Consider the following 16630-nt stretch of genomic DNA (forward strand, 5'->3'; position numbering starts at 1 on the left):
TGGTTTCAGTGGTGGAGCATTTTTCATTAATGTATTCTATTTCAAGACAATATTTTGTCATTCACACACTTTAAATTCTTATATCCACTAATATTAATGTAGATGAAGGAGAATTTAGACATTTTACAGCATATATAACTTACAGTTTTGAAATGTCAAGAAATATTTTGTGCTATCTGTGCAGCCATGTTATTGTGTTGCCAAGAAAAACTAACTAAAGTGGTAGGAGCTCTACAAGTATTTGTTAAATGACTGAATTAATAAAAATTGCAAGCTCATCAAATGGTACTCTTTAAATATGTACAGTTTATTGTATATCAGTTATACTTCAACGAAGCTATTCCTTTTAAAATAATTAGATTTGAAAAAATGGTGAATTACTCTTTAATTCTAGTTCTTACTGACATTTTGTAACACCAGAGCTATAATGTAGTGATCTGCCAACGAGGCAAAGCAGTTAGAGGTATGCAGTAGGGGCTCAAGACACAGCTAGTGAATAAACACCAATTTTGGTGGGGATTTTCTTTTAAGGAGTTTCTTAGTTTTGCCTTTCCACTGTTTCCTCATTGTAAAATTAAGATCATGCTGTCTCTATGATGGGTTATGAGTAATTGAGTTGAGTAATTCTGAAGATGAGGTTATGAGAAAGTGATTGTTAGCACTCTAAGCATTGCTTTCAAACCAGCTTACGCCCTTAACTAATATGCTTTTCCAAGGAATTGTTCATCTAAATGCCACGATAATAACATTTAAATAGTAAAGTTGTACTATTTACAATAGCAAAGATACTGAATCAACCTAAATGCTCATCAATGATAGACTGGATAAAGAAAATGTGGTACATACACACCAATACTATGCAGCCATAAAAAAGAACAATATCATGTCCTTTGTGTGTGTGGGGGGCATGGATGGAGCTAGAGGCCGTTAGTTATCTTTAGCAAACTAACACAGAAATAAAAAACCAAATACCACGTGTTCTCACTTATAAATGAGAGCTAAATTGTGAGAACATAGGGACACATAGAGGGGAACAACACACACTGGGGCCTATTAGAGGGTGAAGGATGAGAAGGAGAGGATCAGGAAAAAATAACTAATGGGTACCAGGCTTAATACCTGAGAGGTGAAATAATCTATACAACACACCCCCACAACATAAGTTTACCTATGTAACAAAACTATACATGTACCCCTGAACTTAAAAGTTAAAAAAAAATAGTAAAGTTGTTAAACAGTTTTAAAAAGTTCTTTCTGAGCGGTGAAATACAACACACATAAAAACGTACACTTCTGAACAGAAATATTTTGGGGTTCTTGATAATGTATCTGCAAGTAAAATCCAGTCACTCCAGAAGTTGTGTTCATTCATTAACAGGGGTTTTTAGATGCCTGCGAGAAGGGCCCTCTTTCTGGTCACAAGCTCTCTGGGCTCCGGTTTGTCCTGCAAGATGGAGCGCACCACATGGTTGATTCTAATGAAATCTCTTTCATCCGAGCAGGAGAAGGTGCTCTTAAACAAGGTATGCTGGGCCCGGGCACCTTAGCGTGTCTATTTTCCTGATAGATCATCATAGCCTCAGAAGGCAACACTGTTTTCAGTCTTCTTCACCCAGAATGCTAGGCACCACAGGGAATATTGTAGGTAGTGGGCAAATCTTTATGGACTTGAGATCAAGGTAGATTATTCTCTTTCTTGCAAAACTAAAAGACTACTGTATTCTCCTACATTCTCTGGGGTTTTCTTTCATGTATTTGAATTCATAGATAATTTATCAGTTCTGTTTTTAATAGGGAGGACTGAAATGTTCAGAATTCTAAGAAATTTTTAAAAGGTATCTTAACTACAGTCTTGTTATTTCTAGTTACTTATTCAAATGTCAAGAAATCCATAAATTTGTAAGTAATCTCTTCATTATGACATTGTATGCTTTTAGGCATTTTGAGGATGGCAAAGTATTTTGAAAGAATTTGGTAAACCTTATTCACAATGCAGATTTCTTGCAAAACTGCGAAAATTGTCAACATTTCTCACAGAATAATATTTGTATTTAAATGCTGATGAACTAGAACCTTATGCAGTTGCAAACGTATCTGATTCTTTGCTTTTAAGAGAAAAAAAGCTAGTGACAATGTAGCAGTTTCACATCAGGATTATTCAAGAAAGGAACTTCAAAGCCATTTCCTGAAGTCAGAAAATTCCATTCTCTTTGTCATCTTTTCCATGTCCTTTATGTGAAAATACATTAGTAATGTCCACTGGTGTCTTTACACAGTAGAATTATGATTCACAAAACATTTCAGAAATCTCTTTATCAAAGAGGATTAAAATGGACAGTAGAAACTTTAATCCTAATATTTCCTAAACATTCTGTAGATCAGGATTTATTGATTCTGTATGAATTTGAGCTTTGTGGTGTTTTTGGTCACACTTTGCATCTGTGATCAGGTGTGGGGCAGTGGTTGGAGAGGGTTGCTGATTCTTTATTTTACTTATGTTTCAGTTTCTCAGTTATGAAAGGGAGATTTCCTTATATCAGCTGTCTATTAAAAATGCAGTTGAAATTTATGATGTAGAAATCTTGTCACAGTCTGAATATTGTGTAAATAGGAAACAGGTAAATAAAATGACAAAGAAAATGAGACTTTATTAGGCATCACTCACATTAAAATACTTGTCTTTTTACCTCTGTGTGTTTATCACTCTAGTATGTCTTAAACTGAAAAGTTAGTTATAATCACTTTATATACTTTTTAGAAGTACAGTTAAAACAAATTAGAAAGTACTGATTGTTCTATGCTGGTTCTTTACTGGAAATTGGTAGCTTTCCTGGAAATAGAGGTTACATAAAGCCAGATAATTGATATGGTTATCAATTAACAAGGAGCTTCATCCTTTTTGACTGCTCCTACATTTAAATATAAGTAAATACAGATCTATGTGGCCATATATATACATAGATAAATAAAGTGGCCACATACATTTTCCCACAGGATATATATATAATATGTTATATATTATATATGCATATATATTATATATGTGTATTATATAATATATAAGATACATAAAGTATAAAATATATGTAAACTATATATAAAGTATATATATAAATGTATAATATGTATAATATACTGTGGGAAAAATATATATATAAATATATTCTGTGGAAAAAATGTATATGGCCACTTTATATATAAAAATAAAATATGTATATATATAATATATCTTTTAGGACTTCGATGCAATGTGCCATCCAAAAATGGCAGGGTGAGTTAGGTTTGGAGCTTTGTCTCATGGTCTAGGGTTAGAGGAAGGCATGTGTAAGGGTAAGATTCATTTGGAGCTAATATATATTTCCTGTGGAAAAAATGTATATGAATATTAACTAAACAGTTGAATATGTACCATTTAGTTTTTTATTATTTAGGTATAGTATATATATTATTAAGTATGATTAATTGCCTATTAGATATACGGGGAAAAACACTAGATTATAATTGAATTGAGGTTTTTTTGGGTTTTTTTTGTTTGTTTTGAGACAGAGTCTGACTCTGTTACCCAGGCTGGAGCTGGAGTGCGGTGGTGCGATCTTGGCTTATTGCAACCACCACCTCACGGTTTCAAGCAATTCTTATGCCTCAGCCTCCCAAGTAGCTGAGATTATAGGCATGCACCACCATGCCCAGCTAATTTTTGTATTTTTAGTAGAGACAGGGTTTCACCATGTTGGCCAGAGTGGTCTTGAATTCCTGACCTCAAGTAATCCGCCCACCTTGGCCTTCCAAAGTGCTGGGATAACTTTTCTATTTTTGAGACAGGGTCTTGCTCTGTCACCGAGGCTGGAGTGCAGTGTTAGGATCTTGACTTACTGCAACCTCGAACTTCTGGGCTCAAGTGATTCTCCATTTCAGCCTCCTGAGTAGCTGGGAGTACAGGGGCATGCCACCATGCCTGGCTAATTTTTTATTATTATTATTTTTTGTAGAGATGGGGTATTGCTTTGTTGCCCAGGCTGGTCTCAAACTCCTGGGCTCAAGTGATCCTCCTGCCTCAGCTTCCCAAAGTGTTGGGATTATAGGTGTGAGCCATCATGGCTGGTTGAGTAGTTTTATTTTTTACAAAATGTACTGTGCAAACAAGCAGGATGCTAGCGTGAGAAATAAGTTATGTTGCTGTTTCTTCATCTGATTTTTATTTCTCCATGATTGAAAGACAGAAATCTTCAAAACATCACACTGTATCCCCCAAATATATACAATTATTATTATTATTATTATTATTTGAGACGGAGTCTCACTCTGTTGCCCAGGCTGGAGTGCAGTTGTGCAATCTCAGCTCACTGCAACCTCCACCTCCTGGGTTCAAGTGATTCTCCTGCCTCAGCCTCCCAAGTAGCTGAGATTACAGGTGCGTACCACCACACCCAGCTAATTTTTGTATTTTTAGTAGAGACAGGGTCTTACCATGTTGACCAAGCTGGTCTTGAACTCCTGACCTCAAATGATCCACCTGCCTCCGCCTCCCAAAGTGCTGGGATTACAGGCGTGAGCCACCACTGCGCCTGGCCTATATAATTATTATTTGTCAATTAAAAATTAAAACTTTTTAAAAAATATTAGATTTGAAGTAAAAATAAAAATTAGCTTTTTCTATGCTGATTAAAAAAAAGACAAAAATATAAAAGTCAGGTGAAAGGAAGTTCTTGCCACACTCAGCAAGAAAATCAACTTTCTTTTTTTTACATACATGTCTGTTGAATGCCACATTAGAGTTTTACAGTGAAAATGTTGGTAAATGAGCTTAGTATAAGAATAGCTTATAACTGTAAGATATTATAGTTATTATAATAGTGTACTATTATTATATATCATCAAAATTGGAAGAACAATAATTCAAATTCTCCCATATTCTTGATTTAAAAAATGAACACTAGAATTCATTTGAGCCTAATTTTAAATGTTGTTCATGATACTGATCAGTGAGGTAACCTAAAACTGAAAGGTGAAATTGATTACAGATCTGCTGGAGGAAAAATTTCTTTTAGGACTTGGATGCAATGTGGCTATTGAAAAATGACAGGCGAGTTGTCTTTGGAATCTTATCTCATGGTATAGGATTAGAGGAAGGCATATGTAAGGGTAAGATTCATTTGGAACTAAATCAGGGAGTAGATTTAGAGAGTTACAAGGAAGAGAGCAGGGTAAGGGGATGTGAAACAGAACCAGAAAGGCTGTCCTCAATAATTGAGTGATGGACACCATATACTTGCCTCTTTCCTTCCCTTTACCCTTTCACAATCTGGATGTTTTACATTACTATCCTATTGAGAACATTAGATAATGTGTAACTAAACCTAGCTATATCTGCTCACATCTCTCCTTCTGGGTACTTTTTTTCATATTAATTACATTTCTTTAGAGAGCCAAGGAAGCTCTCCTGTTGTAAAGAAGTTATGCAAGGAATAGAACTGTTTCTACACTCTAAAATTGTTAGTTTGATTTAGATGTCCATGTAGGTTTCTGCAGGGCTTAGCCAGTGAAGCATAGGAGTCTGCAGTATCTCTTTGAGTTCAGTTATTTCTCTTTCAGAACAAAATTCACTCATTAGAATTAATTAGTCGAGGGTAGGTGTGAGCTAGGATATGATTTAAATTTAAAAATATTTCCAATTACATTCCTGTTGTCATAATTATTGCACTTAAACTATACTGTCTCTAGAAGAAGCACTGAATGACTATATAAGAAAAATTGTTAGTTTTGGTTTATTATAAACAAATTGATGCTTCTGGAAAACCTGCAATTATATTTAAACAAAATATTACCCTTGTCATCATTGCTGTGTTTTGCTGAGAGCCTTTATTTGGAGATAATTTAACAAACCTGAGGCTAAAGTATTTATCACTATCACAACTTCCAAATTAAGTGTGTTTGAAGTTTTATTATATTCTTGCCATATTGTTACATTTAAACATTAGCACTTTAACAGAAAAAAGTGTTTTGGTTTTGTATTAAATGGGATAAAAATAAATACAAACACACTGAGTTTTAGTATTTAAATGGCCCAATTTAGTCCAGAATCCTTATTTTGTAGATGAAAAAATTTGAGACCTGGACAAATTGTATTTTTCCAGAAGGCATATAAGGCTTCTTTGAGGTAGAGCAAAAACTAGAAACTTGATCTTCTCATTCTCAATCAGGTGTTGAAATTGTTCAGACTAGAAAAGGAAAGACAAATCGTAGGCTTGGCTTGATTCTTGTTTCTGAGTATAGGAAGGGTACCCTCCACGTCCCCTCCTGCCCTGTGACAAAAGTTATTTTCTTATAATTAAAAATAACTGTCTGTCAGGGACCACGAGAAAGCCTGGCCAACATGTCAAAAGCCTGTGTCTACTAAAAATACAAAAATTAGTGGTAGCAGACGCTTGTAATCCCAGCTACTTGGAGGCTGAGGCAGGAGAATTGCTTGAACCTGGGAGACGGAGGTTGCAGTGAGCTGAGATTGCCCCATTGCACTCTAGCTTGGGTGACAAAAAAAAAAAAAAAAGGAAGAATGGGTTTACCTTGGTCAAATTTGGAACAGTTATTATCTTTACCCCTGACGATTTTCAGAGAGAATAAATAACTCAGCTGGATAACTTAGATGGTAAAGGACCTGATCAGATGTTGTTTTAAGACCCTTTTGTATTATTCTCTGCTATTTAATGAGTTTTAAGGATAAAAATATGATAATGGAAATACCAATATTAAAATTAAATGTTGGAATTTCCATTTAGAAGAGTGACTGTTATTACTACAGGAAAAATGAGTCTAGGTCAAATATTTTAACCTTGCCATTTGTGTTTGTACCTTTGGGAAAGCATCATCTTTCTCCCTTTTTTATATCTGGACAGAAGACTTGTAGTTTGTATGAAGACTAATGAACTTTTTTTTTTTTTTTTTAACCCAGCCTTGGCAAATGCAACATTATGTATTCTTGAACCTATTATGGCTGTAGAAGTTGTAGCTCCAAATGAATTTCAGGGACAAGTAATTGCAGGAATTAACCGACGCCATGGGGTAATCACTGGGCAAGATGGAGTTGAGGACTATTTTACACTGTATGCAGATGTAAGTACTGTTGGTCACTGACAGTCCTGCTTTTATTAACCATAGAAGGAAATCCAGATTAGCTTTTGTTTTTGCAAATGGACACATTTCCTTGCTGAATTTGTGGCTTTATACATGTGGCATTTTCTGTAATTTGCTATTAGAGCAACTCTTAAGTGCAGAAGTTAAAAATAAGATTTATTTTATCTTGACCTTTTGTGAATGTGTCATTTTCTTAGATGTATATTATCTCTCTTTCTTGGATAAGCACAGACAGACAAATTAAAAAGAAAAGGAAAAATAAAATAAGATGTATATTATATCTCTCATTTTAGCTTTATTTGCATAGTTACTTTATTGTTCTCTTTGATTTATCCCTTTTAATTACCTTGCCTATACCTTTCTTGACTTAAATCTCAAGGGAGAAGGTGTTTATTACATTTCATAAGGCCTCCTGGAAAACACTACTCTCAGCATATCATTAAGGTGTCCAAAGGAAAGTCATATTCACATTTTCTCGGAAGAAACACTTCTGAGTGCTTGAGCTGGGGCTACAGAGCAGAGTGGGGATGAGGAGGGAAGGCTGTCAATGGTGTTCACTCCATGAAATGGAAAGATTTGGTTTCTGGTTGCGACTGTCAAATGAAATAATTTTCAAATAGGATTTCCACTTGGAATAAAACAAAAATGTTTCTCTTTGGCTTTTAATTATTTTAAACTAAGAGTAGTGAGTAGAAATCTTAATCTAAAGGAATTAAATGGCTAAAATGCATCTGTATTTTTCTCAAATATTTTCCAATAAGCAATGCTAAAATATCTACTGTGTTTGTTTTCAGGTCCCTCTAAATGATATGTTTGGTTATTCCACTGAACTTAGGTCATGCACGGAGGTAGGCAAGTTTAAACTTTACTGTCATACCCTTCAAAAGACCACCCTGCAGAATGATCATACAAAATCTTGACCTTGCATGACTTTTACTTGATAGTTTAAAAAAACAAAAACAAAAACCTCTCTTTTTTTTAAATCTCTAGGGAAAGGGAGAATACACAATGGAGTACTGCAGGTATCAGCCATGTTTACCATCCACACAAGAAGACATCATTAATAAGTATTTGGAAGCTACAGGTCAACTTCCTGTTAAAAAAGGAAAAGCCAAGAACTAACTTTGCTTACTGTGATTTGACTGACTTTAATTGAATCTGCGTGGTTTCGATACTTTGATGGATTCCAGTGGAATAAACTCAGGCTGCTGAAACAAATTCTGAGCCCAGGAAGCGGGCTCTTCTTTCTTCAAAAGAAGCCCTTCTTGTTCATATTCAGGAGCTTCTGTTATAGTCAAAGGTAATTCTATGTCTATCTCAACTCTATTGATTGGTTTTATAGTTTATTGAAAATCCTCAAATAAAATATAATTATTACTGAAATATGTTTAATATTTAAGGGGAGAAGAGACTAATTTCGGTTATACTTTTAAGCTTAGAATATATGTTCATTTCCAAATTTTGTATCATAAGAGTTTTCAACATAGAGAAAAGCTGAAAAAATGCAAAGAACCACATACTTTCCATCTACCTTCCTTTGTCAACAGGTTGTTTATCATATAATAATTTGTTTTGTCATATTTGTTTTCACTGTCTATTATCTGTTTAAGTCTCATAACTCTGTATTTTTAGTTTGCTGAAGACTTGAAAGTGAATCGCATACATCATGACACTTCTTGGAGTGTTGTTAATGGGCAGGCTTTTCTGTTGAAGAGTGGATTCCGTATGATCTTCATAGAGAGTGTTTTTCAGATTCTTCATTGGGATATTAAAATATTAGCCAAATTTCTCTCTGTTTTATATATGTCTGATTATTTCAGTTTGTGGTTTCTGCAAATTTGTAACTGCCTCTGTTTTAGGAGTATAAGTATTACTTCCTTGTGGTCTATTGTGAATTAAAAAGTAGATCCTTGCATATACTATTCTTGTTTGTGTTCATCTTAATGTTTTTGTACAGCTAAATCAAATGTAATTTAGAGTTAGTTTCATCAACCTAATGAATGCTAGTTAAATTTGAATTCCTTGGAATTTATCGTATATTGTATTCACTGAGATTGTGAAGGGACAAATGTTAATCTTTTGTTTCCAGAAAAAGTTGGGCTTTCCCAAGCAGTTCTATTACCCAGTTCAGAATTGCTTCATCCAAAAACATCTGATGGTGTAGATGGATCCTAGTCCTTTCCATTACCTGATGGTAGAAATAAAATAATTGATTTTAAATTCCTTTGCTTTTCTTGACTTATAGACGTGGCTTTATACTTTAAGGTTTCTTGGGAAAAAAGATCTTTAAAAAGTATTGAGCACATGTTTTCAAGGCATTTGCTAAATACTTTTTTTTTTAAAATTTTTATTTTTTTGTGGCAGGGTCTCACTCTATCCCCCAGGCTGGAATGCAGAGGGACTATCTCTGCTTACTGCAACCTCTGCTTCCTGGGTCAAGCAGTTATCCCATCTCAGCTGCCCAAGTAGCTGGGACTACAGGTGTGCGCCACCACTCCCTACTAATTTTTGCATTTTTTGAAGAGATGGGGTTTTGCCATGTTGCCCAGGCTGGTCTCAAACTCCTGGGCTCAAGCTCTCTGCCTGCCCCAGCCTCCCAAAGTACTGGGATTATGGGCGTGACCCACCATGCCTCGCTGCTAAATACTTTAAATGCATTGTATAATTTCATTCTCACAACCCTGAGAGTAAGTACTATTATTATGTCCATTTTGTAATAGAGGAAGCACAGATAAGGTAAATAACTTTAATGAGACCACAAAACCTAAGTTTTTAAATTGATACTTTAATTACAATTATTCACCAAGTGCATTTCCCCCATGAATGTCTGTTGCTACAGTAGCATCAGGTCTGAAAAAATGTGGTTGCTTTGGCATTGCATCAGCATCTTGTGCCATTCACAGTAACTTTGCATATTGTTCCTAATGAGGAAATACATTCTGTGTACTTCATGGAATTTAGCGTGATTCCTATGGCTATTGAGAATAGTCACAACTACTGGAACTAACCTGGATAAATAAGTAAAAAATTTACTTATTTTTAATTTGTAAAACATCCTGATTATAATGTTACAGTGTTAGAAAAGGTCCTAGATATTTAATCCAACACCAGCATTTCATAGGTGATGATTCAGGCCTAGCTGGTGGGAGTAATTAGAATAGGTTCACAAATGGACAGATTAGGACTAGAACCCACATCTCTTTCTAAATCATTAGTTATAATTGGCAAAGATCACATACTGACCAAAGTCTGTAGCATGGAAAAAAATTAATGAGAATATTCATAGGTGAGGGTTGTTCATACTACTATCAAGAAGGATAATTGTTGGCTAATTCAAATATTACATACTTGTATTGGACAACAGTAGCAGCACTAGGTAGTATTGTACTGATTCCCAACCCTCACTGTACTTCAGAAATCACTGGGGGAGCCTTAAAAAGAAATACCTAGGCCTACACCCAGATATTTAGATTATTTGGCTGGATCAAGATAAAAACTTTTTTGGGTGATTCTAATATGCAGACAAAGATAAAGACTGCTGAAATATCGCCTGCACTGCGCTTAAGCCCAAGACATGAAATGAAAAATTTGTGAAATTCAGAAGTGTCATATTGTATTCTTTTGTGTGATATTAGAGTTTGGTTTTTTTGTTTAACAAATTTTTTTTTTAAGAGATGGGGTCTTCTAAGACAAAAACCATCTGACTCAGCAATACCATTACTGTATACCCAAAGGAACATAAATCATTCTGTTATAAAGACACATGCATGCACACATTCATTGCAGAACTGTTCATAATGGCAAAGATACGGAATCAACCTACATGCCTATCACTGATAGACTGGATAAAGAAAATGTGGTACATACACATTGTGGAATACTATGCAGCCATAAAAAAGAATGAGATCAAGTCCTTTCCAGGGACATAGATGGAGCTGGAAGCCATTATCCACATCAAACTAACATAGGAAAAGAAAACCAAATACTGCATGTTCTCACTTATAAGTGGGAGCTAAATAATGAGAACACACAGACACACAGAGGGGAACAACACACTCTGGGGCCTATTGGAGGGTGGAGGGTGGGTGGAGGGAGAGGATCAGGAAAAATAACTAATGGGTACTAGGCTTAATACCTCGATGATGAAATAATCTGTACAACAAACCCCCACGACACAAGTTTAGCTATGTAACAAGCCTGCACATCAACCCCTGAACTTAAAGAGATGGGGTCTCGCTATGTTGCCCAAGCTGCTCACAAATTCATGAGCTCAGGCAATCCTCTGGCCTCAGTCTCTGGAGTAGCTGGGACAACAGGCACACCACCATGCCTGGCTTGATAACTTTACCTTAAAAAAAAAAAGTGTTCTTGTTTTTTGTTATTTCTTTCCTCTGCTCACTCTTAGATTGTGTAGTTGTAAAATCACTAAAAGTTAATCAACTCCAAAGTTTAGGATTTTTCATATTTTAATGTTTTTGAAATCTGGGTGAGTCTCAAAATTGATAGCCAACCCAGCAGGAGTAAATCATGATATGTTGGAATGTATCCTTTTGCACGTGATAGCTATTTGCATTGCTAAAACTGTAAATTGTTGAACTGGAGCTCTAATTGCCACTGAAAGTGTCTTCAAATAACATTGTAGTGCATCATTGAAATAAGTTAATTGTATTCAAGGAAAATTTATTGTGAGCATTCATTCATTTATCCATTCCAGTAAGTCTTAGGCAGCATGTTAGGTGACTATAGTACTTTGAAAACTAGGAAAGATCACAGAACAGGTCAGAATTTTCTAATTTGAGAGAAATTGATGTAATAAACTAAGATGTCATGAATGACTAACATTCAAGTGCAAATATGTAAGCTTCCAACTGACTTTCAAAAGAACTTGTTTCACTTCTAAAAATTCGTAATTCAGGTAGGAAGAAAATGAAACTATGAATAAAATAAAATGGAATGTAGACAAAATCCCTGGTATTATTTTATGTCTTAAAGTTCTAAAGGGATTAGGAAAATGAATGTCATGCTGTATGTAATTGTAATTAGCTAAGAGTGATTCAGAATAATTTAGACTCTTAATGAAAAGAGGACATAGGGAATAGTTTTTCATTTTATGCCAAGTGATTTTTCTGTTGTTTATTAGCTAGTGAAACCAATGTTGGTAAAATTAAGTTAACAATTTTAGAGTTTGTGCTAGAAAAGATGTTCTGAGGCCGGGCGTGGTGGCTCACGCCTGTAATTCCAGCACTTTGGGAGGCTGAGGTGGGTGGATCACCTGAGGTCAGGAGTTCGAGACCACCCTGGCCAACATGGTGAAACTCCATCTCTGTTATAAATACAAAAATCATCTGGGCGGCGTGGCTCATGCCTGTAGCCCCAGCTGCTCAGGGATGAGGCAGGAGGGTTGCTTGAACCCGGAAGGCGGAGGCTGTAGTGAGCTGAGATGGCACTACTGCACTCCAGTACTCCAGCCTAGGCAACAGAGTGAAACTGTGTCTCAAAAAAAAGAAAAAAAAGAAAAGATGTTCTGATGGTGATACTGATAAATTTTTAGTTGGTTTAACTTTTTGGGTTTTGTAAATAAATTAGGTAATTGTGTTTGTATATTATTTGTATGTATAGAATTCCCCTTCATAATCTGTTGTACTGTAATAAATCTGCTAAAGGGTTACCTTAGAATCATTACCTGGTTGGATTATGGATGCGTTTGTGAGCCTAATCTCAGTAATGAGAAATGCCTTTAGTGGCTCATGCCTGTAATTCCAACACTTTGGGAGGCCGAGGTGGGAGGATCCCTTGAGCCTAGGAGTTTGAGACCAGCCTGGGCAACATAACCAGCTGGTGTGGACATCCTGGGATAGATAACCATTTCCTTCCAAAGTCAAGATAGCTACCCAATGAAGATCAAACAAAAAAAAAAAAAAAGGAAAAAAGAAAAATACATTTATGGGGATGAGGACTTTGAGAAAGCTCTGACTCTAGAAAGCTGAAATACCAAGTAAATGCCCTTTTCTAGTCCTTAATGTGACACTAAAAGATTGATTAAATATCATAGGACATTGAATATACTGTTGTAATGCTCTTAGGACTTTTTTTGAAGATCATTTGGGGAACTTCAGTTACAGAAACTTATCACTTGATTTTGGCATAATTTAATCATTGTGGATTATTTCTGATAATTTAGAAAAAGTATCTCTTCATTATCACATAGGTGGGAGAGCTGATGTGTCTTTTAAATGATTGTTTGCAGTACTTCCAAATACTTACAACTCTTTATTTTTTGTATATATATGTATTTTTTAAAATTAAGACTGGATTTCACTGTGCTGCCCAGGCTGATCTTGAACTCCTGGGCTTAAGTGATCCTCCTGCCTTTGGCCTCCCAAAATGCAGGAATGAGCCACCACACCCAGCCACAAATCTTTAAGTCATTAAACTTTTTTAAAGAGATGGAGTCTCACTATGTTGTCCAGGCTAGTTATGAATTCCTGGGCTCAAGTGATCCTCCTACCTCAGCCTTCCAGAGAGCTGAGATTATAGGCGTGAGCCATAAATGTAATTTTTAATTAAAAAAATTTTTTTTTAATTGTAAATCAACTGGATTTTGAGAAGATAAATGCAAAGCATAGAGTTTTAAGTAGACAAATATATAAACTAGATCAGCTTATTTTGTATGAGTTCATGCCTTCTTTAGTGTAAACTTTTCTTATTGTCTAACAGTGCACACTTAGAAGTAATATTTTGGTATATTTTAAGGCTATTTCCTAATCAGTTACTGACTACAGAACCTGGCTCAAGGTTTTTACACACCAACATGAACATTTCGTTAAGTGATACTAATTTTGAGAGGCAAATGATGACAACATTTCCTGGATCAATGTCTCCTGCCTTAAGGAGATACTCCACTGAATTTGATTATGGTACATACTGTGTTTGCTTTTATAAATTACTTAGGCCAACACTCGGTCCAAGTTGTCCTTGTAAATGAAAACTGTAAATATTTAATATACTTTCAGTTACATCAGTGTTTCTTTTGATGCATGTTTGCAGACAGCTTTATCTGGTGACACGTTCTATTATTTGTAAAATTTAAGTTAAGCAATATTACCATTTCATTTAATTCCAGTTTAGCACAAGTTTTTCCTTTGTATACAAATCTCCATGAGAACATTCAACACATTTCATTGTTTAGAAATGTAAACATTTATTTAAAAGTAGGTAGCAAGTTAAAAAGGAATACTTGCCTGAAATCATAAAACATAATCAAGTTCCTTTTAAAACAGTTAATTTTTTTCCTATAATTTACTTTCATCGAAAGTATATTATCTTTGTTTAACGTGCTAGATAGAAGCAATTTAGCAACATAAAATATATTAGCTATAGTATCTTCAAAAGAATGAGAAATGTAAATTCAGAGATGAGACCATCATTTTTTGCAGTTTAAAAAAAATGCTGATTCCGGTGCAACATACACTGATTATCCAGGTTTTACATTTTAGGGCTGAAACCCTGAGGAGCCTGCTGGTGACTGTTTAGCACTGAGCAGAGTTCAGTGTGCATGCACTTCCAGAGTTAAAAGCTAAAGCAGACTAACTGAGAAACAAACAACCAACATCTTTGCATTTCTGAGTTTTTACTTGTAATCATAGGTTTTCCCAAGTTATTAGAATGTCTATACCTTAGCTATTTTACTAGAAAAATGATTTATGCTAGTATAGTCACTTGTTTAGAAGTCGGAAAAAAATCATTTTTTATTTTTAGAAATTACTAAGCTCTGTTGGTACTACAGCTGATCCTTCTTCAGTTCCAGAGGCTTCTTCTGGTGTCTGTAGCTCTTGACAGTGGTACTTCACTTTAAGTGGTTTGCCAGGGTACCAGACCAAGTGAATGCGACAGGGTATTATTTCCTAGGAAATAGAGTTATAAAATATTATAATCGGCAAAAACTTATGGTAAAAGCAATTCTACATACAATGTTATGTTTTACCTGTGTTGATAATTCATGAAGTAGAACAGTATAATCAAAATCAATTGTATCATCATTAGTTTTCTAGAGGGAGAAAAAAGAGTTAGTGTAATAAATGTGGTATTTAGTGTAATAACTATACAATACATTCTTGTTTTGAATGGGTGCCTTGTGTCTCCTACTGCCTTTTAGATTTCAGCCTCACAGTTTTTGGTGGTATTTTGCTTCAAGATATGGAAGTCATGAATCCTCATTTTTGTCTTGTCACTGAGTTATATGAAAGTCTGGTTGAATGTCTGTCACATTTTCTGATGGAGACTGAAGTCTGTGGGAATAGGGAGATTCTTTTAACAACCTTAAGGATCTAGATACTGTATATATACCTCAAGCTGATATATTAGCCCTGATATGACTGGCAATAAGACAAGGGGAGGGGCAACCAGTAATTCTAGAAGGCCTACCATGGGCTGGGTTCTGTGCTAGGCACCTTCTACATGTTCTCATCTAATTCTCCTTTACGATCTATGTATTATGAGCCTGGTTTTACAGGAGAGGTAATTTGAGATTACAGCTAGGAAGTGACAAATGGGAATTCCAACCCAGATCTACTGACTCCAACACCCACATTCTTCATATATACCACATGAAGCTATACACGCTGTTTCTAAAACCAGCACATTGGATATTTTTCAGTAGGCAGGCAGTTGTCTTCATCTCTTTTATTCACATCGTTTCTATACATTTTACTAGTGACTAAACCAACTCCGTATTTTCCTTCTGACATTTCCTTTTTTTTTGCAAGAGTGCTTGTCTGTTCACAAGTAAAAATGGAAGAAAGAACATTTTTTTAAAATACCTTAATTTTGGTTATAATTTGAGTCTTTTCCTACTATCACTGACTACTCCATTTTTCTAAGAGAAAGAGAATGAGTTACTTAAAAAACAATTTTTTTCTTTTCTCTTTCCGCCTTTTCCCCTGTTCTCTACTTCCTGCTTAGCTCTTTAGAAATGGAATCATAACCTTTACCTTCCCTTTTACCAGACACTCCCTGCATGGCAAGCTTATGTATGTGCTCACTTCAATGCTTGAGAGCTGGAACTCTCTCCCACCAGGAGAAGGCCTTAAGAGACAACAGTCAATTTACAACCTCAGTTAGGCCCATGAGGGAACTCTGTCCAAGTGTCTTGAAACAATGGCCATTTTACAATCTAGCTCTGCCCACAATGGCGCCAGCTTGACCACCCGGTAGAGAAGGCACCCAAGAAGGCACATAGACCCTGCACCTGCTTGCTCCCTCTTCCGCATGCCATTTATGCCAAGTCCCCCTGTAAAAGCCCTTGTTTTTTGTCCCAAAAGGGAAACAGTACCTTAAAGGCAGGAGCCTATACTTAATTCCCCTAAGCTAGCTTTGGAATAAAGTCACTTTCTTCATACCAGACCTCACTCTTGTGAACTGGATTCTGCAAGCAGCAAGGGACTAAACTTGCATTTTGGTTATATTCCCAGGTTTCTATTAAGACTACTAAAGAACACAA

The 16630-nt window shown here is 35.5% G+C and overlaps 2 protein-coding genes across 11 annotated transcripts in view; one reads left to right on the forward strand and one right to left on the reverse strand.

The window, feature by feature from the left end:
* Nucleotides 1-16630, forward strand: part of GFM1 (G elongation factor mitochondrial 1) — a 70961-nt gene that overhangs the window by 39140 nt on the left and 15191 nt on the right. For 7 of the 9 annotated variants that reach the window (XM_063620335.1, XM_063620334.1, XM_063620338.1 and 4 more), the window contains 4 exons: nucleotides 1379-1523; nucleotides 6950-7110; nucleotides 7926-7979; nucleotides 8122-9351. In XM_063620335.1, the coding sequence (XP_063476405.1) occupies nucleotides 1379-1523; nucleotides 6950-7110; nucleotides 7926-7979; nucleotides 8122-8253 (492 nt within the window). In that variant the 3' untranslated portion in view covers nucleotides 8254-9351. Of the gene's footprint in view, nucleotides 1-1378; nucleotides 1524-6949; nucleotides 7111-7925; nucleotides 7980-8121; nucleotides 9352-16630 lie in introns of those variants that run through there. The other 2 variants (XR_010116482.1, XM_063620337.1) reach the window with 2 other exon arrangements.
* The window catches only part of RARRES1 (retinoic acid receptor responder 1), a 35317-nt gene continuing 32787 nt past the window's right edge, over nucleotides 14101-16630 (reverse strand). Inside the window, exons 5-6 of one of the 2 annotated variants that reach the window (XM_063620342.1) lie at nucleotides 15116-15178; nucleotides 14101-15035 (exon numbers count right to left, since the gene is read on the reverse strand). In XM_063620342.1, coding sequence (XP_063476412.1) covers nucleotides 14886-15035; nucleotides 15116-15178 — 213 coding nt within the window. In that variant the 3' untranslated portion in view covers nucleotides 14101-14885. The remainder of the gene's footprint in view (nucleotides 15036-15115; nucleotides 15179-16630) is intronic. The other variant, XM_063620343.1, reaches the window with a different exon arrangement.

The sequence above is a fragment of the Symphalangus syndactylus genome, chromosome 17 (assembly GCF_028878055.3).
Source record: "Symphalangus syndactylus isolate Jambi chromosome 17, NHGRI_mSymSyn1-v2.1_pri, whole genome shotgun sequence".
Taxonomy (NCBI): Eukaryota; Metazoa; Chordata; class Mammalia; order Primates; family Hylobatidae; genus Symphalangus; species Symphalangus syndactylus.